We start from the raw sequence: 18614 nt of genomic DNA on the forward strand, positions 1-18614 counted from the left end.
AGCTTGTCCAGAGAAGTTGTGGATGTTCCATTCCTGGAAGTGTTCCAAGGTCAGGTTGGACAGGGCTTTGGGCAACCTGATCTAGTGAAAGACGTCCCTGCCCAAGGCAGGGGGGGTTGGACTCAATGATCTTTGAAGGTGTCTTCCAATCAATGATTTTACGATTCATCAGCCACTGAATCCCTTCTACAGGCAGTGTAACCAGGAATATATTCAAGGATATAACTGCTTCTTCTGGACTTTCCTCCAGGCCTTTATCTTTCTGATTCTCTTCATTCTCAGTTCTTTACTACATGCACTTTTCTTTTCTGTTTTGTTAAGAAGTCAGGCTATGGACATGAAAATCCTTTCAACTGCCAGACATTACAACATCAGTGCTCAGGGATTCCTTCTGTTATTGAAAAAAAAGGTTGATCATTAGAGAACCAAGTAATAGAGCAGTCCACTCAACAGCTGCATTAGCAGAATGAAGGATGCTGTGACATCATGGGTAGGTGCAACACAGTGACATGAATGTCACAGCTTCAAGGACAGAGTGCTGTCCCATGACTCCAGCATGTGCACTATCTTGCATCAGTGGAATGAAGCCCCTTACTCCACTCAGAGGCTGAAACTCTGTCTTCTACTTTTCTAGCTTTGTTGCTCTTTCATTGAACAGGCAATTTAATCTCATCTAATGGGTGCTGATAAACCCAAAGTCCCATACCTGGCAATCAACCTGTAGATTTTGCACTGTGACATGTTACATACATAATAACAGAAGGATATGATTACGGAACAAGATCCATATGATTAAGGAACAGGAAGCAAATAATATGTGTTAAGATGCTGCCTGCTGAGGGACAAGTAGGACCAGTTCCCAGAGAAGACTTTCCCTATCAGAAAATGCTTGCTGAATAAGTGAGACAGAATGCAACTAGGGGAAAATATTGGTGTAGTATTTTTTGCCTTTCCAAATCAAACTTTTCATACTCACAGAGGCTGCATTGTAACTTGCCTGTTTACAGTTACTTTCCTAATTGCAAACGAGGATACTTGTCTGTCATCAAAGTAAGTCCTTGGACGGTTCTGTCCAATTTGGTTTAGTACTTCCACTTCCCAAATTGTCAGGATCCAAGAGCTTAAGTCAAGTTTTCTGTATCAACAGCTCACTCTTCCAGAAAGGCTACCTGACCCTCAAAACAGCCCAGCTACCCTGCTGCTGTTACTGAAGCTGCTATAATCTTCTCGTCAATCATCTAATTATGAGAGATGCCTGCTCAGTGTTTAAGCTCCTCTAAAAAGGCTCAAATTGAAGTCTTTCACCTTTTAGAAGGCAGAAGAAGACTTCCTATCTGTAGCACCATCCATCCCTGGAGAATCTGAACCCTGGCTCAGAGCAGGCAGTCCCAAGAAGCCTTTTGGAACTTATTTTCTTGCTTTTCAAGGTGAAAAGCTGGAACGAAGAGCTTTGTTTATACATGTTTTGCTGTAGGACTTCCTGAGAGAGGTTTGGTCATTACTAATGTCCCATGTGCTGTCATACTCCAGGGAATGATGCAGCAGTGACCTGGACCCTTCAGTTATTTGGGATCAGATCTACTAAGCAGAGTCAGGTGGTGAGACAGCTTCAAACATACAGGTCAAATTCTTTTCTTTCCCTTTCTGTGCTTCTCTGCTGTCATAGTTTCCTAGCTTTAAAATATGTAATCAATATTAGAACATGTAATTAATATGACAAGACAGAAAATCTTATCCAAGCATACCAGCTCACCCTGTGTACCTTTGAGGTATGTGACTTGGAATATCACCTTGGGACCAAAGAGAAGGTTGCTTTACTCTCAGAAGCAAATATCACTAATGCTGAGGGTGGGGGAAAAGGGGATCCCAGAGACCAACACAGTATAACCCATAGTGACCTTACTGAAACCTTTCCCAGATGTAGCACCCAAGGAGCCCTGCCTGGCTGCAGAGGGACACAATTTTTTGACAATACAAAGAGTACAGCAGAAGCCAGGCTGACACTTGGGTGCAAATCAAGGTAGGTTTTTGTACTATTTATGTATTTATACTTACATCCTGGGGTGTGCCTAATGCTGCAGAGGGGTGACAGGCTCACACAGCTCTGAATATGTTGCTCATCAGCATCTGGCAAGATACTGTCTTACCCAGAGACTTTTCTTTACAACAGCTGACAGCCTTATCATTTGTATTTCAGAAAAGCTGGAAATACTCAGACAAGGCTGAGGCTCCACGCTTGGTAGGAGCTTGTACTGTGTGAACATGGGCAACACCTCCTGGCCCAAAATGGCTTCATGTTTAAACAGATAAGAAAAAGCAGAGCATGGGAAAAGGAAGGATTATTATGCTTATTTTAGAGACCAGAGGAGTTTTATTTAAAGCCAGAGGGGTGACCTGGCAAAATTACAGAGGTACACTCTCTAGAAGCAGGAATTGAATATTCAGTGCCAGGTTTGGGCTTTAACTACAACACTGATCTTTTTTCTCTAACAGTTTCCCAGTAAAGCCCCAAAAGACTCTGCAAAGGCTGCTGTGCCTGATAATATGTAAAGACGACTATCAGCCAGTAGGTCTTTATTTTCCTTCTTCCCTTGAGTAGGTGTACTGGATTTGTGCTGAAGTAGTGGAAAACGGGCAAGGCTACAAGTCTATCCCCCTACATCATGCCAGCTTTAACACCAGAGGAACTACAGAATGGGGAATAATCCACATCTGCAGGAGAGCTGCAGGACCTGCTGCTCTCTGGAGGAAGGGGATGCAGTAGTCAGGTTTTGACATTCATCTTCTCCAAAACTCTTGTTCTTGCAAATGGGTCAGATGCTTGCAATCCTGTGGGGCTCACCAGTGCTATATTCCTCTTCTTGTGCCTGTACTGAAGAGACTTACCTCAGAGTGATGACTGGCCTCCAACCATGGCACAAGACTGTCTGGGCTGTATGGAGAAGGCCAGCTTCCCAACTGTTTTTACTGGTCATTTGAAGCTAGATAGCAATGGAGTGGCTGGGCAAAGCACAAGGAGACAGAAGAATACTTTCTGTGGCCTTGCAGTGTAGTATCTACCCTAAATTACAGTAAGTAGATGCTAAAACAGTCACAAATGTGCAGTGATTTACACCATATTCCTGGCCATGAACAGCTAAAGTATGTTAGGATTAACTGTGGTCAGCTGACATCATTTCAGTGCTCTAGTTCTGTTCTTCACTTGGAAGCATCACATTGAATAACCATAAATAACCCACTCCACAGCACATGCTATCTATGTGCACAAAAGGGCCAAGCAAAATGACAGCCCCTAGGCTAGCTATTGCAGATATTACTCCTTTCAAGAACAGTCATGCAATTTTGGTCCCTGTCCCAAAAGGACAGAGTAGAACTGGAAAAGGTGCAAAGAAAAGCAAGAAAGATGATCAAAGGTCTGGAAGGGGTTCTGTGTATGACACACGCTGGCACTTAGGCTCGGTAAGACATGACAGAGGGGGAATATGGCAACTGTCCATAAAATCCTCAGCGGCCTAGAGAGGATGGACAAAGATCAGCTGTTTACCACCTCTTCAAATACAAAAACTAGGGGAAGCACCAGGGGCATCACTCAAAACAGCAGGATGAAAATTCAAAATGAATCAAGGTGACAGGCCTTCAAACGAAGGGTGGACAACCAAGGGAAGTGCCTCTCAGGGAGCACCATGAATGCAAAAAATGTCCATGTATTCAAGGGGAAACTGAACACTTCCATGGAAAAGAAATCCAGTAAGAATCACTCAGCACAAAGACAGCAGATCTAGCTCAGAAGACACTCAGCTGCATATGACTGAAGGCTATGGTCAAGTATCACACACTCTTCTGCAAGCAGATCCTGTGGGCCATTGCCAGAGACAGAACATACCACTAGGAGTTTGGGTCTGACCCAGCATGGTTGCCCTTATGTATCTGCAGGTACAAACACTTAAAGGCAGATGCATGTCAATCCGGGCTCTGACACAGCCTGGATACGTCCGTCCATCCATCCATCAGATAACCTTATGGGGAGCTGTGACTAATCACAGCAGCCACCTCTGTGACAGGGATATAGGTCCTCCACACGGTTGCATCTCACAACCACTGACATAAAGCACATTTGTGTCCAAGCACTGTGCCACAGATCTGCACCCAGCCCAGCAGCACATGCTCTGCGTGGGGGAGCCGAAGACCCAGACCTCATCAAGAGAGAAGAAAAGCAGCAAAGAAGGAGAAACTGAAATATGCAGAGAGACATAACAATGAAGGGGAACAGCATGTTTGTGCTCAGCAGCACACAGATGTCTGGGTCTCCTGGTTAAATACTCTTGAGAGTAGTTTTCTACTCTCAAGTGGAGAGCTAAGAAACCTAACATAAATTAACCTTTTCCTTATTGCAAGTTGGAAACTGGAAAGAAAAAAAAAAAGGTAAAAACCAAACTCTGCTATGAATGAAGCAAGTTTGGAGTGCCCACCTCTCTGAAGAGCGCGCCATAAAACTGAACAATATACGGGCAGTCACTGCTTCGCATTACTACATCAAGGTCCATCAGAAGCTGCTTCTGTTCTTTTTCATCCACTGTCGACCGAATTCTCTGAAAGAGGAAGAGTGGCAGAGACTTTATCACTTACATGCCATTTCTGTATCCTCAGACCCGCTTCTGGGGAAACATGCCAGGGACCCCAAACCCAAGGCTGAGCAGGCAATCCCCAAGGCATGCTCAAACACTCTAGAGAATTAAGCTGTGCACTCATATAGGAAATATAACTGAAAATCCCTAAAGCCATTTAATTCAGACTATAAAATCCCCAGTCCTCTCATGAGCATAAACATTTTCAGGTAAAATGTCAGAATGAAATTAAAGAGCAGAGATTTCATTGAAAACTACAGCAAAACAACATATTCAGTATTTCATTTCAAAACAAATTCCCATACAGTTCTTAGCCATGTTGGATGGGGCTTGAAGGCTGTTTTGAAAATTTAACAAAGGAACATTATGTTTAAAATTTCTAAGAAGACAAGCACAGAAGACAAAAAGGCTTCTTCCACCGTGCCTCCACCATGGCTGGCACAGTGAAAAGGGACCCTCATGTAACCGAGGGAACACATTGCTCTGGTAATGTCAACAGTGGGCATCAGTCCTGTGAGCTCTTCTCATAAAACTAACAATTCTTTACCTAGTACTGGCCTAAGGAACATTAACACTACATAAAAAATATTTAAAAAAAATATATAAAAATATGCACAAACAATGTGTATATGAAGATAAATATGTATACACATGCTATGCTTTATATATACACTATATATAAAGACAATTCTGATTGGTCTTGAAAGAACAATGCAAGTTTGAAAATAGAAAACTGTGCATGTTCAAACATGAAGCTTGTTAAACAAAGGATGAAGAAGACCATCCACAGTTTTCCATGTGATTTTACAGACATATTTAACATCTTGCATTAATTAATTAATTCCCTGAACCACAGGTGAGGAAAATTGTGATCCTGAAGGTGTGACTCATGTTGAAAAATCATTAAAAACCAAGAAAAAAAATATCTGGCAAGAAGTCCAAAGCAACAGAAGTAGCCTGGACCCTCCTTGAGGAGAAAAACTACTTGGCTGTCCAAGCAAGAAAAAATATTTAAGATTGTGGGAAAAATCCGTAAGGTACCAGCAACCACACCCACGGACATTACTGCCCTGTGAGCAACTGCTGGTGGCAACAAGACCACACGCCATTAGCAAGGCACAAGGTCAAGTATATGAAGGTAGTTTCAAGGCTGGCCATTCATATTGCATCATTTGAGAAACAGTGCATGATTATGTACCTTGAGGCTATTTTGCGATGACCCACACAAAATGAGGACAGTATTGACACTGTAATTTTCCTTACCTTTGGTGTATCCTGATATTTTGGTATTTCCTCACTCATCCTTAGTGTTCTAGTAGCTCTAGTTTGGCCTACACCCAGTAATTGTCATGTTCATATTGCCCTTTTCCCTCTCAGTGAATTCTAGAGTATTTGGGAAAACTGGCAAGAGACTTGCCCAGCACACCCATAATCTGTAACATCCACACCCTGCAATGCCACTGGGCGGGTGGGATTTTGTAGTCGCAAACACAGCAAGAAGATGGTTCAATGGACCAGTAATGAAACTAAAAATCTTCACCTCTAGGTCACTGGTTCAAGTCTGTTTCACAGAAGTTCAGTCACATCACTGAAGAAAGCCTGACAAGTTTTATTATTTCTTATGTCTACAGCATATAAAGCTCTACAGTCCCCTGCTGAGATAGCAAAGGCCAAGCAGATTGCATGTCTCCTAGATGGCAGAACATCAGCACCATGTGAAATGATAATGCCATTGCTCTGACCTCCAAAGAAGATGACGGATGCCAAAGCCCCCATGGTGAGACCTATGAGGAACAGTTTAGTCTCTCACTGAGATGCTACCCACTCCTCTGAAAAGTTCACCTCTTTGGTGAGGATCAATACCAAAAGGAGCTAGCTTTTTTCCATACTGTAACTCATCTCCCTTTCTGTGCTAACTCTACCTCTCTCTGTCTCCAAAAAGCCTCTTTCCTGGTCATCTGGGAGTCTCCCCAACCCTCTCTGCATTCTCATTGCATCTGCATGTTCCTGTCACAGTCATACCCGCAGCATGCTCCTCAAACTCCACAACTTCACCTGAAAGCATCTCCTCCCACTTCTGACATTTCATTCTCTGCTGTTACTTCTCCAGCTCTGGGAAGCATGTGAAATACACCTTGTATGGAGGAGGTGATTTTAACAGTAGCCTGGGACAACACCAAACCCAAAGATTCCTCCCCTCCCCAGGGAGAAAGGGCAGGTAGAGGACCCAGAAGACGGATAGTGGGTCAGCTATAATGTAGAACATCCAGGCAAACACAGGAGCCAAAGGTCACCTTGAGAAGCCAGCATGGACTCCTCAGCAAATACTGCTTCAGGGAGTGAAGGTAAGGACACAATGCAAGATTGGGAAGTCTCACAGAAGAGTGCTGGAGACTGAAGACTGGCAAATTCAAGAGAAGGGGAAAACTACCAGGCGCAGCCTGCAGCTCAGGCTGGAAGAGATGGCTCTGTTTAGCTGGAGCACACCAGGAAGTCTGCTGCATGCCAGCAGTCCCAATTTACCAGCTAAGGAACAAGCATTCACTGGCAAAACAGGGAAGAAACAGCAAAAGGTGACTGAAGTCAACAGCAACCACTACCCAAATAGCACATGAGCTGTAATGACGATCTACTACCTAACTCCAAGGGAGAGTGCAAGACACCGCAGCAGCTTCCACAGATAGACTCCCCCAAGAACATGGGAGATGGCAGGGAAGGAAGAAAAAAGGTGAAGCAATAGCCTGAAGACATCATTTAAGACAGGGGTGGACAGGTCTGACAGCTTCAGGCCTTACATCTCTCAGCCTGGTCACTCTACAGCATGTAGTCACTGACTTGGCCAAACAAGCCACGTAAGGAGCAAGTGGTTTTTGTAGCAGAGGCTTATGGAAAGTCTTGTTTTTAACAGTTCCTTGTTGGCCTCAAACTTAAACTGCATCAAATTCTCCAGGAGAAAATTCTCCAGCCCTTTTAATACAAAGCCCAGTTAGGACAAAGCTTTCTGGTATTAGGAACAAGAGCTCTGAAAGCTATGCCCTGGGCAGCATCAACAGCAAAAACAATAAGCTATCCTGTGGATTGGACCACTCTCACACCTAAAACCAGACAGATCTCAGAAATCAGACCCAAAACAGAAGAGACACCACCCAGCCCCAAGAGGCACAAGAAAAGATTCAGGTGCAGTGGGTAGTGACCAGTTAAAAAAGGAAAAGGAAAGAAAAGAAAAAGAAAAAAAAAAAGATAAACACCAAACTGAATACCAACTCCTTGAGTTGAAAGATAATATAGTGCTGTCCTGCATACACAGCTCACTCATGTCCTCCACAGAAAGTACAGCACAGCAGTGCTTGACGGTGTCACCAGAGGGCTGGTGCTCCCTAGGGATGGTGGGGATTGAGGACACCTAACCAGTAGGAAAAAGGGGGTTTGCCCACTTGCTGCTGAGGATGAGAGTATTTATCTACCCATCCAAAACACATTTACTGCTGACAGAGGTATGTCAGGTTTTCCACTGATCACAACTAGTTTCCCACCTCCTATAATAAGGTTCTCACTCTCTCCCACCTTTGAACCCTTACCCATTTGCTCCTTTCCCAGTGTACTACCAGCAGGTCTCAGCCAGCTACCCAAACGGTTGAGTGAAACAGAAAAGTCTGCTCAATAAACCATAAGGAGTCGATGTGGGAGAGGGTACCTAATTGTGTGAAGAATGGAAATGATTATTTGAAATAAAGCCAGCTTGCACAAAGCCCCAAGACTTCTCTTCAGAACTCATATGGGAAATTGGAAGGACAGAGAAATTTGCCCCTTGGCTGAGCTTAATACACTAATAGTGGCATTTTGGTGGGCTTTTATGGGCTACTAGGCACCCAGGTAAGGATGGAGAGATTACAGAGGTATAAATAAATGTTAAATTTCTGCTCTCAAGGGTATCTGATACTTAGCAACCTATTTCAGCTGTGAGACTGTCATCAGAGAAAACCTGCAAAAGCCAAAAACATGAACATCTGTTTTAAAGCTATGGATGAGAGAGTAAGCGCTGACTACAAGGCAGAAATGATGTGAAAGAGGCACTGTGCTCTGAACAAGAATTGGCTTCACAGCTTACTGGCTTCTCCGGGAAAAACAGGGATCTTTTCTGGACGCCTCTTAGGCCTGAAATCCTAAAAAAAATTCTGTATCTCTAAAAAGTGCCCTGGCCAGCTTCTCCAATTACTGAACTGATCTTGAAATTGCTTCTCATTTTCTTAAGACAAGTTTAAAGTAGAAGCAGAAGACCACTTGTAGTCTGGTCAAAAATACTACTAAAGAGAAAAAAAGAAAGCAGCACAATATCTGAAGACACTGGTTAGAACTGGAGACTAGACTAGGCAATATTGCAGAAAGGAACTAAATCAGCTAGGCTGATTTATACAACAGATATTGGAAGATACAGAAAATTCTGGTATACGGCTGAAAATCACTGCATCTTTTGGGGTGGGGGAAAACCAAACATGAAAAATTGTAGACAAAAATGCCCCCAGTTGGCTTGCTTTCCTAGGTGTAAGTATTTCTGTCAGAAAAATAATTCAATTAAAAAGAAGTGCAAGACTCTTCCATGGGGCCACAAGAAGCTTGACGGTCAACCAAAGCACAAACCACTCTACTTGTCTCTTGATGGTATATTTTTCATCCAGTTGAACTGGCTGAAAAATTGGCAGAGTCTGCTAATACTGAATCCCAAATATCAGAGGAGCTCCCTGTAGTGTCACAGAAAGGGCCTGCCCAGCATTCCCAGGGCTAGCAGGGCTGAAGGGGAGAGGAGCAGGAGGGGAGGGCTCTTGCCAGCTGCCTGTGGGCTCAGGATATCACTGCTATGCTTGGGCTCCTGACCTGCACAGGCACTGCTTAACAGATTAAAGGATGCTTATTTTAAATATTTGCTTATTTATCTTGGGAACTCTTCAAACAAAAAACTTTCCTAGGCTTTGAGAAGCCTTTTTAAATACCCTGGCTAATAAAACCCACATCAGGTATTACACTAAGTAAAAAGCAGAGCATCTTGCTCCAACAGGGAGAACACTCCCCAGCTTTTGTTCCAGTTCAGGCTTTTTTCATTTATGTATTTTTATACCAGTTTGGAAAAACCAAGTATGCCAAAGATCTTTTAAAGATCTCTTTTTCTAAGAACTATCACCAGTTCCAGAGGGAAACCTCAGGACAGAAAGAAACTCCCTGGCTGCTGGGTTAGCTTCCCAAGAAAACCATTTCACTCAAATAAAATGGGGCTTCTCTATACTTCTTCCAATGTGCCAAAGACAGTTCTGTTCCTTGAATTTGTGGCACTCCCATGAAACAAGATGCACAACCTCCCAGAGCAGCTGGGACAACATGTGATGATGCTGGAAGACAAAGACGAAAGGGGGCTGGAGAACAGTACATATTGTGAAGCCTCTGGGATAAAAACAGGAGTGACGGCATTAGAGTAGACCCTGAGAAGGGACTAGGGCTCTCCGCTGAGCAAAGAATCCCAGGAAATTATTCACAAGTCACTTATGAACAGCCACAGACTGGGCAAAAACAGACTAAAGAGAAAAGAAGAAACCAGAAGCAAGTCAAAGGCACTTGGTAGAACTTGAAGGCGGACCAGGCTACATCACAGAGAGCCGGTACCGCAGTAAAATGCCAGCTAGGGTAGGTCTTCTTCAAGGAAAATGAGGAGCCCAGAAGAGAAACCTGCCAAGGAGATCAGAAGTTAACATACAAACCAGCCTTGCAATTGTGAATTTGTAGACACAGAACTGGCACTGGTCAAAATGGGGCTGTTCACTTCCCCACCTGGAAAAGTCTTGACCTCATATGCCAATAAATCCTCAACAAAATGAACAGGGTTTTTTTCAGTGAGAGGAAGACCGTGACGCCAGCTGACCCAGAGCAAACAGGGACTCTGCATCTCTAGGAAGATCTAATAAATAAATGGATTGTCTTTTATTAAGATTTGGAAAATATAATACAACATTTTCCAGGGGCAAAAATGAGAAAGGTTTGAATACAAATCCTCTGAGTTGGATTCAACTTTCCAAGGAGAGGGAGGAGCAGGACTGGGGACAAGAGCTCATCATCTGAGTCTCCCCAGCAATGATCTGCCAGCTGAAACTTTGCTGCGGTGGTTTCACGCCAGCGACACGACAAGGCTCATTTTCCTCCTTTGCCGCTGACGCTCGAGCACAGATGAAAGCTTTCTGACTCATCTAGGAGCCTGGCAGCCCTGTCCATGTGACTAGTTAGACATCCTCATTACAGGTGACAGGATTACATCTGCCAGGATCCATACATTGGCTGATGAGGCCAAAACGCCTAAGAGGGAAAAATGAAAAAATGGTGCCTCCACCTACAGATCTCAAGTTATTTTGGTGATTTTTCAGCATTCAGGAATTCTTTTCCTGCTGTAGTAAGAAATATAGACAGGAAGCATAGCAAAGACACTGTGCTTGGGTAGCTCAGGGTGCTCTGTGGCACTGGTGCCACATGCATCAAGCGGGAAGAAAGCAGAAGGCTAAGCTAAACCATGCTTCAGGGAACCAAAGACTGTTGTGCAAAGGCATGACAGGTTAGAAAAAGCCAGAGGAAGGAGATGGAAATAGAATTTGAGGGTATGTCCCAGCAGCCGCATCTGCACAGGCTGAGAGGTGATCAGGAGGAGTGCTCAGAAGCACCAGGCTGCCTTGGTGGAGCAGGAGCTGGGAGCAGCCAGAGTAAGACCCCAGCACGGGGGAAAGAACGAGGCTGCGCCCACTCCTTACACGATAACTGCAGCACGTTTGGAGAACAAAGAGAATTTGAATCTCTCTGCAGCAGAAGGGGCTGACAAGCCACAAGAGATGCAGCCTGTAGCTGCCAACTTGGACCTTCCAGAAGTGGGGTAGGAAGATACCCGACTGTACTGGAAATTTGCAGCAGTGGTAGTGGAAAATGGGGTAGTGGTGGAGAAGGATGGAGGAGCAGCTGGGGGAGGGCCCCGTACAAATTTTCTCTGCATCTAATTAGCAGCTTCTGGAGCCATCTCTGTGTTTCGCTCATCAGTGCAGAAGAGCCAACAAGTTTTGGCTTGTGGCCTCCATAAAGCAATTTCCTACTACTGAATGTCCTTCCAAGAATGATTTGCTTGCTGCACTGATGTTGCTCTTGGGGAAGCACAGGAGAGGGACAGCATCACCACCAAATAACCAGACACTGGCTTCACAATCCAGCTAGTTGCAGGGCAGCATTCTTGGTGCCTTGCATGCAGCATGGTGCCACACCAGAGTTGCCAGCAAGTGTCATTGAGATCATAGCCAAGACCTCCAATCACTAGACTGACATGTCTCCTTCTCAAACCACCATCCCCCTTCTAGAACTTCTCAACCTTCTCTTACAGAAGGGCATTATGCTGAAGGAGGAAAAAATGAGTTAGGTTCCTGCCTGTAGAGGAAGGAAAGACAATGGAGAGCAGCTGGTTTCCCTGAATGCAGAAGGGGAGCTCAGGCTTCAGAAGACAACAGCTCCACAAGCTGTCAGGACACCACAGGCTTGAGAGAGACAGAGAAAGCAGGAAGTGGACAGGCCCAAACATGGATGGCCCATAGGGCATACTGACATAGAGCAGGAGCAGGGAGATGAGGGCACAATCTCGCTTGCCCCAAAAGCAACAGCAATCTGAGAAAGAAAAGGCTGAGTAGTTTGGGATTAACTATTTGCTGGTCCAAGCTCAGCGCTGTGCTGAGACCTCATCTCAAGTAATTGCACCATCCAAGCTGTGGAATAGCTGCTGCTGCCTTGTAGACCTCACTTACTGTTCCATGCACGGGCCTTCTTTTGCTCAGTTTTGCTCAATTTTATCCCCACTGGGACAAACACAACAGCTTCTTGCCACTAACATTTTAGAAATGATGCAGCTGCCCAGACCCTCCAACCTTCCTTCTCCTGCAGGCGTTACAATGCTCGCCCAAGGGGAGTGGGTTCAGGGAAAAGAAAGCGGCACCATCCCAGCCCACAACTTTGACATTTCAAAGTTTAGACACTGTAAACCTATCAGATTTTATTTGTTTAAAAGTGAGCCCCCAAGCCCAGCACCCCCCTGGGGCTCAGATCCTCGGGAAAGCCACCTCAACAGGCCGGGCAATGTCATCTCCAACTGCGTGCTTCAAGAGCACAGCACTGGTGCCTTCTGCCTCCCGGACAGGAGCTGTACCTGCATCATAGACAAGATTATCCTACGATGCTGAATATCCCTCGTGCATATACAGTCTGGGACAACAGAATTTCTGTGTCAGCAGACACATCTTCTCAGTGATGTCAGGTAATCCAACAAAGCGCTCTTCTGAGCTGCACCCGCTGCAGAGCTTCGGATTAGAAAGCCACTCAGCTATAGGTATGCCTTTTCTTACCCACAGCTATCATGATTATAGCAGCAAAACTATAGTTACCCAGCTCACACACCCTGGGTTTGAGAAGCTGGAGATGTCCAGGCATCATTTCACTACATCAGCAGTTTTCAACCTGTCATCTGCAAACTCATCTACAAGTTCTACCAACGGCAAATAAGAGAAACAAGCCTTTAGTTACAGGCAGCCTCTAGCTATACTGGAGACTTTTAGGGTTTCAAAACCAGGTTGAAACACCACTGCATGGTGATCCAAAACACTTGGAGACCTGTCCAGTGATCCCATCGCTGTGAGGAAGTCAATATTTACTGGAGAAAATAATCAGATTTTTGGTTACTCAAAAAAACTTCAGCTACTTTTTTAGTGTTTCATTACTCCAGTAACCTGACACACTAGAGACAAGTATGAATTATATTCACAGCAGCTAGAGCTGGGGCTGAGACATGTCTATCTGGCAAATGAGACCAGCAGGCAATGTTTCCAGATCAGACCAGGGAATATTCCAAAGAAGACAGAGAGAGCTGGAAAAGAGAGCGACACAGACTCCTACATGGCTCACTTCTACTCTTTTATGGGAGCCATGGGAGCACTTACAGTTGGTATCATCAACAGAATTAAAAGATTGATGTAATTAGCTACCAGCCAGCAGCAAGCAAAGAAGAGGATAAGAGAGAGAGGGAGAGAGAATGGCTGCTTCCCACCTCATCCAGTTCGATGGACAATCAGCTCCTCAAAGATGCCCAGTGAGCAGCACTGCTGCAGCAAGCCAAAGATTATTCTGTATTGCCCAGCTGGGAAACAAGGCTGCAAATTGGTTCTGGTTTTAAGGTTTTTGGGTAGCACAAAGTAGTTCAGAAAACTGCTATGCTTTCCATCACCAGAGCAGGTCCGGCATGGTAAGTACAAGGCAAAGACACTCCATCAATACATCAGCAAGAGCAAAGCACTCCCTAGAAGATGTCCACTCCATTCCAGCTCCTCCTGGTGAGGCTACATCAAGGCACACACTTACATAAAAAGCAAATCATAAGTCATTACCTTATTTCACAAAAGACAGCAAGAAGCTATTAGATGTCAACTTGTGCCTACCAACAACCTAGGTTGTAACTGAACCAGTGACCCAGAGGTGAAAGGCCCATGCCCTGTTATCAGCCTCCAGAGACATATGATCCCCTCAAAACAGTAGGTTCCTGATAGGCATTTTCAAAAGGGCACAAGCAATTATGAGAGCTTCACAAATCACTTGACAATATGCCCGTTATACAATGCATTTTCAGCAAATAGCAGCCTTTACACTGGAAATAAATAGAAAAGAGCAGTAGATGGGTGCTAGATGGAAGAACATTAATTCTCCATCACATTTTATCCCTAATGGACTGAAGGACAAATGTAAGTATGGGCATCACCTACTTTAACTGCCATAATTTGCCCACTTGGTTTGTGGACCATTTTGTTGACAGAACCATAAGCGCCTCGTCCAATCTCTCCAAGGTCTTTCAAGTCCTCTGCTGTAAAATCCCAATGTTGTTCAGGGGAAATCTTCAATTTTCCTGATGATTCAATGCTGTGTGTTCTCAGTCTCTCTCTGTCAAAAATATTGGGAAGCAATTTTTCCACATTTTAAATAGTCTGTAAATTTCTCTTTTCAGCACTTGATTAAACATTAGAAGAGAGGGGTTCACAAAGGCTACAGCAACAATCTGACTCCACAAAGGATTTTGGTTGGGGTAGGGGGTGCAGGGGTGAGGGAAAATGTTAAATCAAAAATGACATACACTTGCCCACAGCTTCAATTAAAGATAAGTTTCTCCAGCTGTGGCATAAAAATCAATGTGTCTCATATAGTAGAGTCATTCTAATCACTCATTTACAGTTCTTTCTACTTTGTACAAAATACATCAGGCTTCAAGCAGGATCTGGTTACATGCAGAACCAAGAGTCTGAAGAGCACTCCCCAGCCCCATTTTCCCAAAGCTTCTGCTGCCCTACAGCACCACACTCACAGCAACTCTCTCCCTTCTAGTTGGGTTTCTGTGCAACGCAGGCAAGATCTGTGTGAAAGGGGACTTTAGAAAGAGTTTACTCTTAATGGAAAACTGCAATTAAGTTTTTTGTTTAAAAAAAAACCCAAGAAGATTTAGGTAATAATTTAGCCTATTAAATAAAAAAAACAACCAAACAAATAAAGAGCCAATAATTTGTATTTATTAAAAAAAACCCAAGTTGTTTGTGACATATGAAAATACAAACTGATTGTTCAAGGTCGTCTTTACCAAATACCTACATTAACATTCTCAGGCAAACATTGCTCCTATTGAAGCCACCAGGATTTGTCCAGGTAAGAAGCAGAACAATGTCCTAAATTTGTAGGACATACGAGTTCAACGGTTGTTTTAAGGTGCCCCAAATTACTCATTCAAATGCAGCAATGCTATCACTGAATTAGCAGGAAATGCACAAGTATTTTCAATATTTTTTGTCTTAAAATGTTATGCAAATCTTCAGTTTTTCATTAATTAATTAGCTGATTTGCACTTCTTGGGTCTCAAAGTAAGCTAAAAGCCTGAGCTTCCCACTTTCAAGCAGCATTAACAGCATTAAAGATAGTTCCCACTGCAGGGCACGCCGACCTCGCGCAGATATTAAAGCAAACAGGTACTTCTGACCACCTTGTGTACAAGGGAGATTCTGTCAAACTCATCCCTCGGACTCTGATCACTTCTCTTGGGCATTTGGTCAAGCCACCTCTCGCTCGTCCAGGTCCAGTCAAACGAGCAGAACATACATGAAGTACTTGATCAAATGCATAAAGTTTATAGAGTTTATCAGCCAGAAGAATAAACACGTTACGGCCGACTCCACGCTGATAAACACAACTGTTCTGTTGGATGCGATGGTGGACCCAAAGATGACCTCCACTGGGTTTTATTTGGAACCTGGTTTTTGTGAGGGCAACGAGGTCAGGTCCAAAGGTCAACTGACTGAAGCAGCTACGGTTCAAATGGCTTCATCTGCTGCGCTTCAGCTTCTCTGTGATGCTTTGGTTTATCACCATCCAGGCTTTGAGCAGCTGCTGAACGAACCCCTGACCTTGCTGAACATCTCCTCTCACCACTTCTGTGCTGTGCCTGTCCTGGTCTTTCCTCCTCTCCAACTTGCCTAGCTTGAGATTTTCAGTCTGCCACTCCCTACAGTGTCCCTCCACTGCCCTTAAGAATAATTTGGGGAACCTACTGACAGTGCTACAATATGGCACAGACATGAAGGACGCAGCAACCCGTGGAGGCAGAGGTCACTTTGTCAGCACTATTTACATGTCTTTCAGTTTCTGTGCATAACAAGGTCCAGCACTGAGAGGGGTTCTCCATGGAATTTGCTTACTAAAAAGCAAGAAATGTAAAGGCAGTAAAATGAAAAAAAAGAAAAAAGAAAAAAATAAAAGAACAGAAGAAAAAACGAAAAGAAATATATGAAAAGAAAAGAAACTTGACCTCCAGACTTGCCAGCTGTCTTGCAGCCAGCTTGTGTTGGAACCTGTATGAATCAGTTACTATCTACTATCTAACTGCTGGACCATCCTACTTTGTCAGAAACATAAAAATAGTCTTCTTCTGATGGGAGAAGGTAGGTGACAAGCATCATGCCAAGGAGGCATCAGCAAACGGGCATTTCCTGCCTACCTCCTGCCAGCTGGCAGGCAGGAAGAAGCATCACCACTGAGAGCTAAATCTTGTTAAAAAAGGCAGGGAAAAAAGGTAGAGAGGTGTTAGCAGGAGGGTGAAATCTAAGATTTGATTTTCTGAGCAAATCCTTTCCATCTCTTGTTTTGATACAATATTTCATATTGAAGTTACCATAGAGTTAAAAACTTTAAATGTTGACGTGGCTTGTTCAAGTAAAGCAATTAAACCCAGCTCCACTCTTGTCTCTGTCTGTTTTTCTACCCAAGAAACTTTGCTTTTCTTACCCTACATGAGAAGAGAAAGCAAATTCGAATTCATTATTTCCATGTTACACAAGAAGCCTGTTTCTCCCCAGCTGTAGCGTGAAAGCAGATCTGTGCCATTGTTCCCACAGCTGTAGGATGGGTGGTTGGAGCAGCTGTGAAATACCCGCTCCGGGGGTCTGCACCAAGGGCCCCTGCAGCTGGATTCTGGGGTTTGGATTGAAATGCACTGACCTCGTCCACCCACAAAGCCTCCCGTGTTGGAGCTTGGCTTAATCTCCATTATGTATTTATGAAGCCATCTGCCTTGTGCTGCAATCACAGTTCCCGCTTATCTTGTTTCAAATACCCAGGGAAATGGTCAAATAACCAAATGACAAGTTTGACAGAGTGACAGACACTTTAATATAGATCTTGCTCATTTACCTAATTTTTCACATGTCAACAAAGCAGTTTTCCTTTAGGCAGCATGACCTATCTTAAGAGTCAATAACTGGAACACAATGATAACTTTTAGCATCAAAAAACTACACTTTATATCAGGAATTTTTCACTGTAAATCAAAATGCCAAGGGACTTCCATGCTAAAAAAGCAGCTCAAAAAATGCAAATCCAGAACACAGATTCTCTGCATTGATATCAAATGGGAATTTTCTGATATAAAACTAAGGCAATAAGAACAAATAAATCAATGCAGTACTTACTGGATTTGCACTGCTGCAGATGTATGAGGACATAAATCCACAAGGCAGACATATCCCCAAAGTAGAAAAAAGCCTGCCTAAACCCTGTGCTACATCCTAGTCCACCCGATACTACAACAGCTTGCTTGAGAAAACAGAAGGGTAACCACACACCCAGAACAGTGCCTAGAGAAGGTGAAAAGGAATTAATATCCAGTCTCTGCTTCTGCAAGCCATCAGATTTCAGTCCCTGCATTTAGTGCACGTTAAAGTTAGCACCGATGTGGTCAGTCATATGCCTCCTCTTACCATTTTGGTTTTAAGATGTGCAATCCAAATCTCTCTAAAGCTGGGAATGCTGGGCAAAACTGGGCATATATTCCCCAAATTATCAGGATGTCTAAAATGGACGTGTGGGGCTTAATGTATGATTTAAAAAGTAAAATAAATAGTTAAAGAGGGCTAGATATTGCTCAAATAGTTAAAAGTAAGATTTTTCAGAAGTGTCTTGGGGACTACAGCTCCTGTTGATTTGTTCTGGACTTGAGCTTCCAACTCCCCATCTTGCTTTTGCAAAGTTCTAAAAACAACAACAAAAAAAGACGATAGGCTCAGGAGGTCGCTGCAATTACTGCACTTGACATGCCCCAATGTACCAGTCTCACTGCAGATGGTTACTATGCTTGTCACAGCAGTTATTCCAGGGATTAGGAGCACCAAGCAAGACAACAATTCCTCCAAACAGTTGCCCTTTGTCAGAAATGAAAACGTTTGTGGGTCCAGCTTGGCAGGAGGCAGGCGGACGGCTGGCGCCAGGCACCGCAGCCGGGCCAAGGACAGGGTCACACACATTCAGGACAGGAGGTTGCTCATTGCAAGCCTGGCAAGCTAGACCCACACAGGAAGGTCTGCCACGGCTAGAGGCCCACAAAACCTCCTGGGAAGAACCACGGAGACA

General features: G+C 44.0%; 1 protein-coding gene across 1 annotated transcript in view; it reads right to left on the reverse strand.

Moving 5' to 3' along the window:
- Positions 1 to 4469: 4469 nt before the first annotated feature.
- The window catches only part of LOC104529619 (dual specificity mitogen-activated protein kinase kinase 4-like), a gene marked incomplete at both ends in the record, with an annotated part of 29358 nt that continues 15213 nt past the window's right edge, over positions 4470 to 18614 (reverse strand). The window contains 2 exons of the mRNA XM_029086480.1: positions 4470 to 4589; positions 14438 to 14612. Of these exons, the coding sequence (XP_028942313.1) occupies positions 4470 to 4589; positions 14438 to 14612 (295 nt within the window). The remainder of the gene's footprint in view (positions 4590 to 14437; positions 14613 to 18614) is intronic.

Source organism: Antrostomus carolinensis, unplaced genomic scaffold (genome assembly GCF_000700745.2).
Source record: "Antrostomus carolinensis isolate BGI_N321 unplaced genomic scaffold, ASM70074v2 scaffold12228, whole genome shotgun sequence".
Lineage (NCBI taxonomy): Eukaryota > Metazoa > Chordata > Aves > Caprimulgiformes > Caprimulgidae > Antrostomus > Antrostomus carolinensis.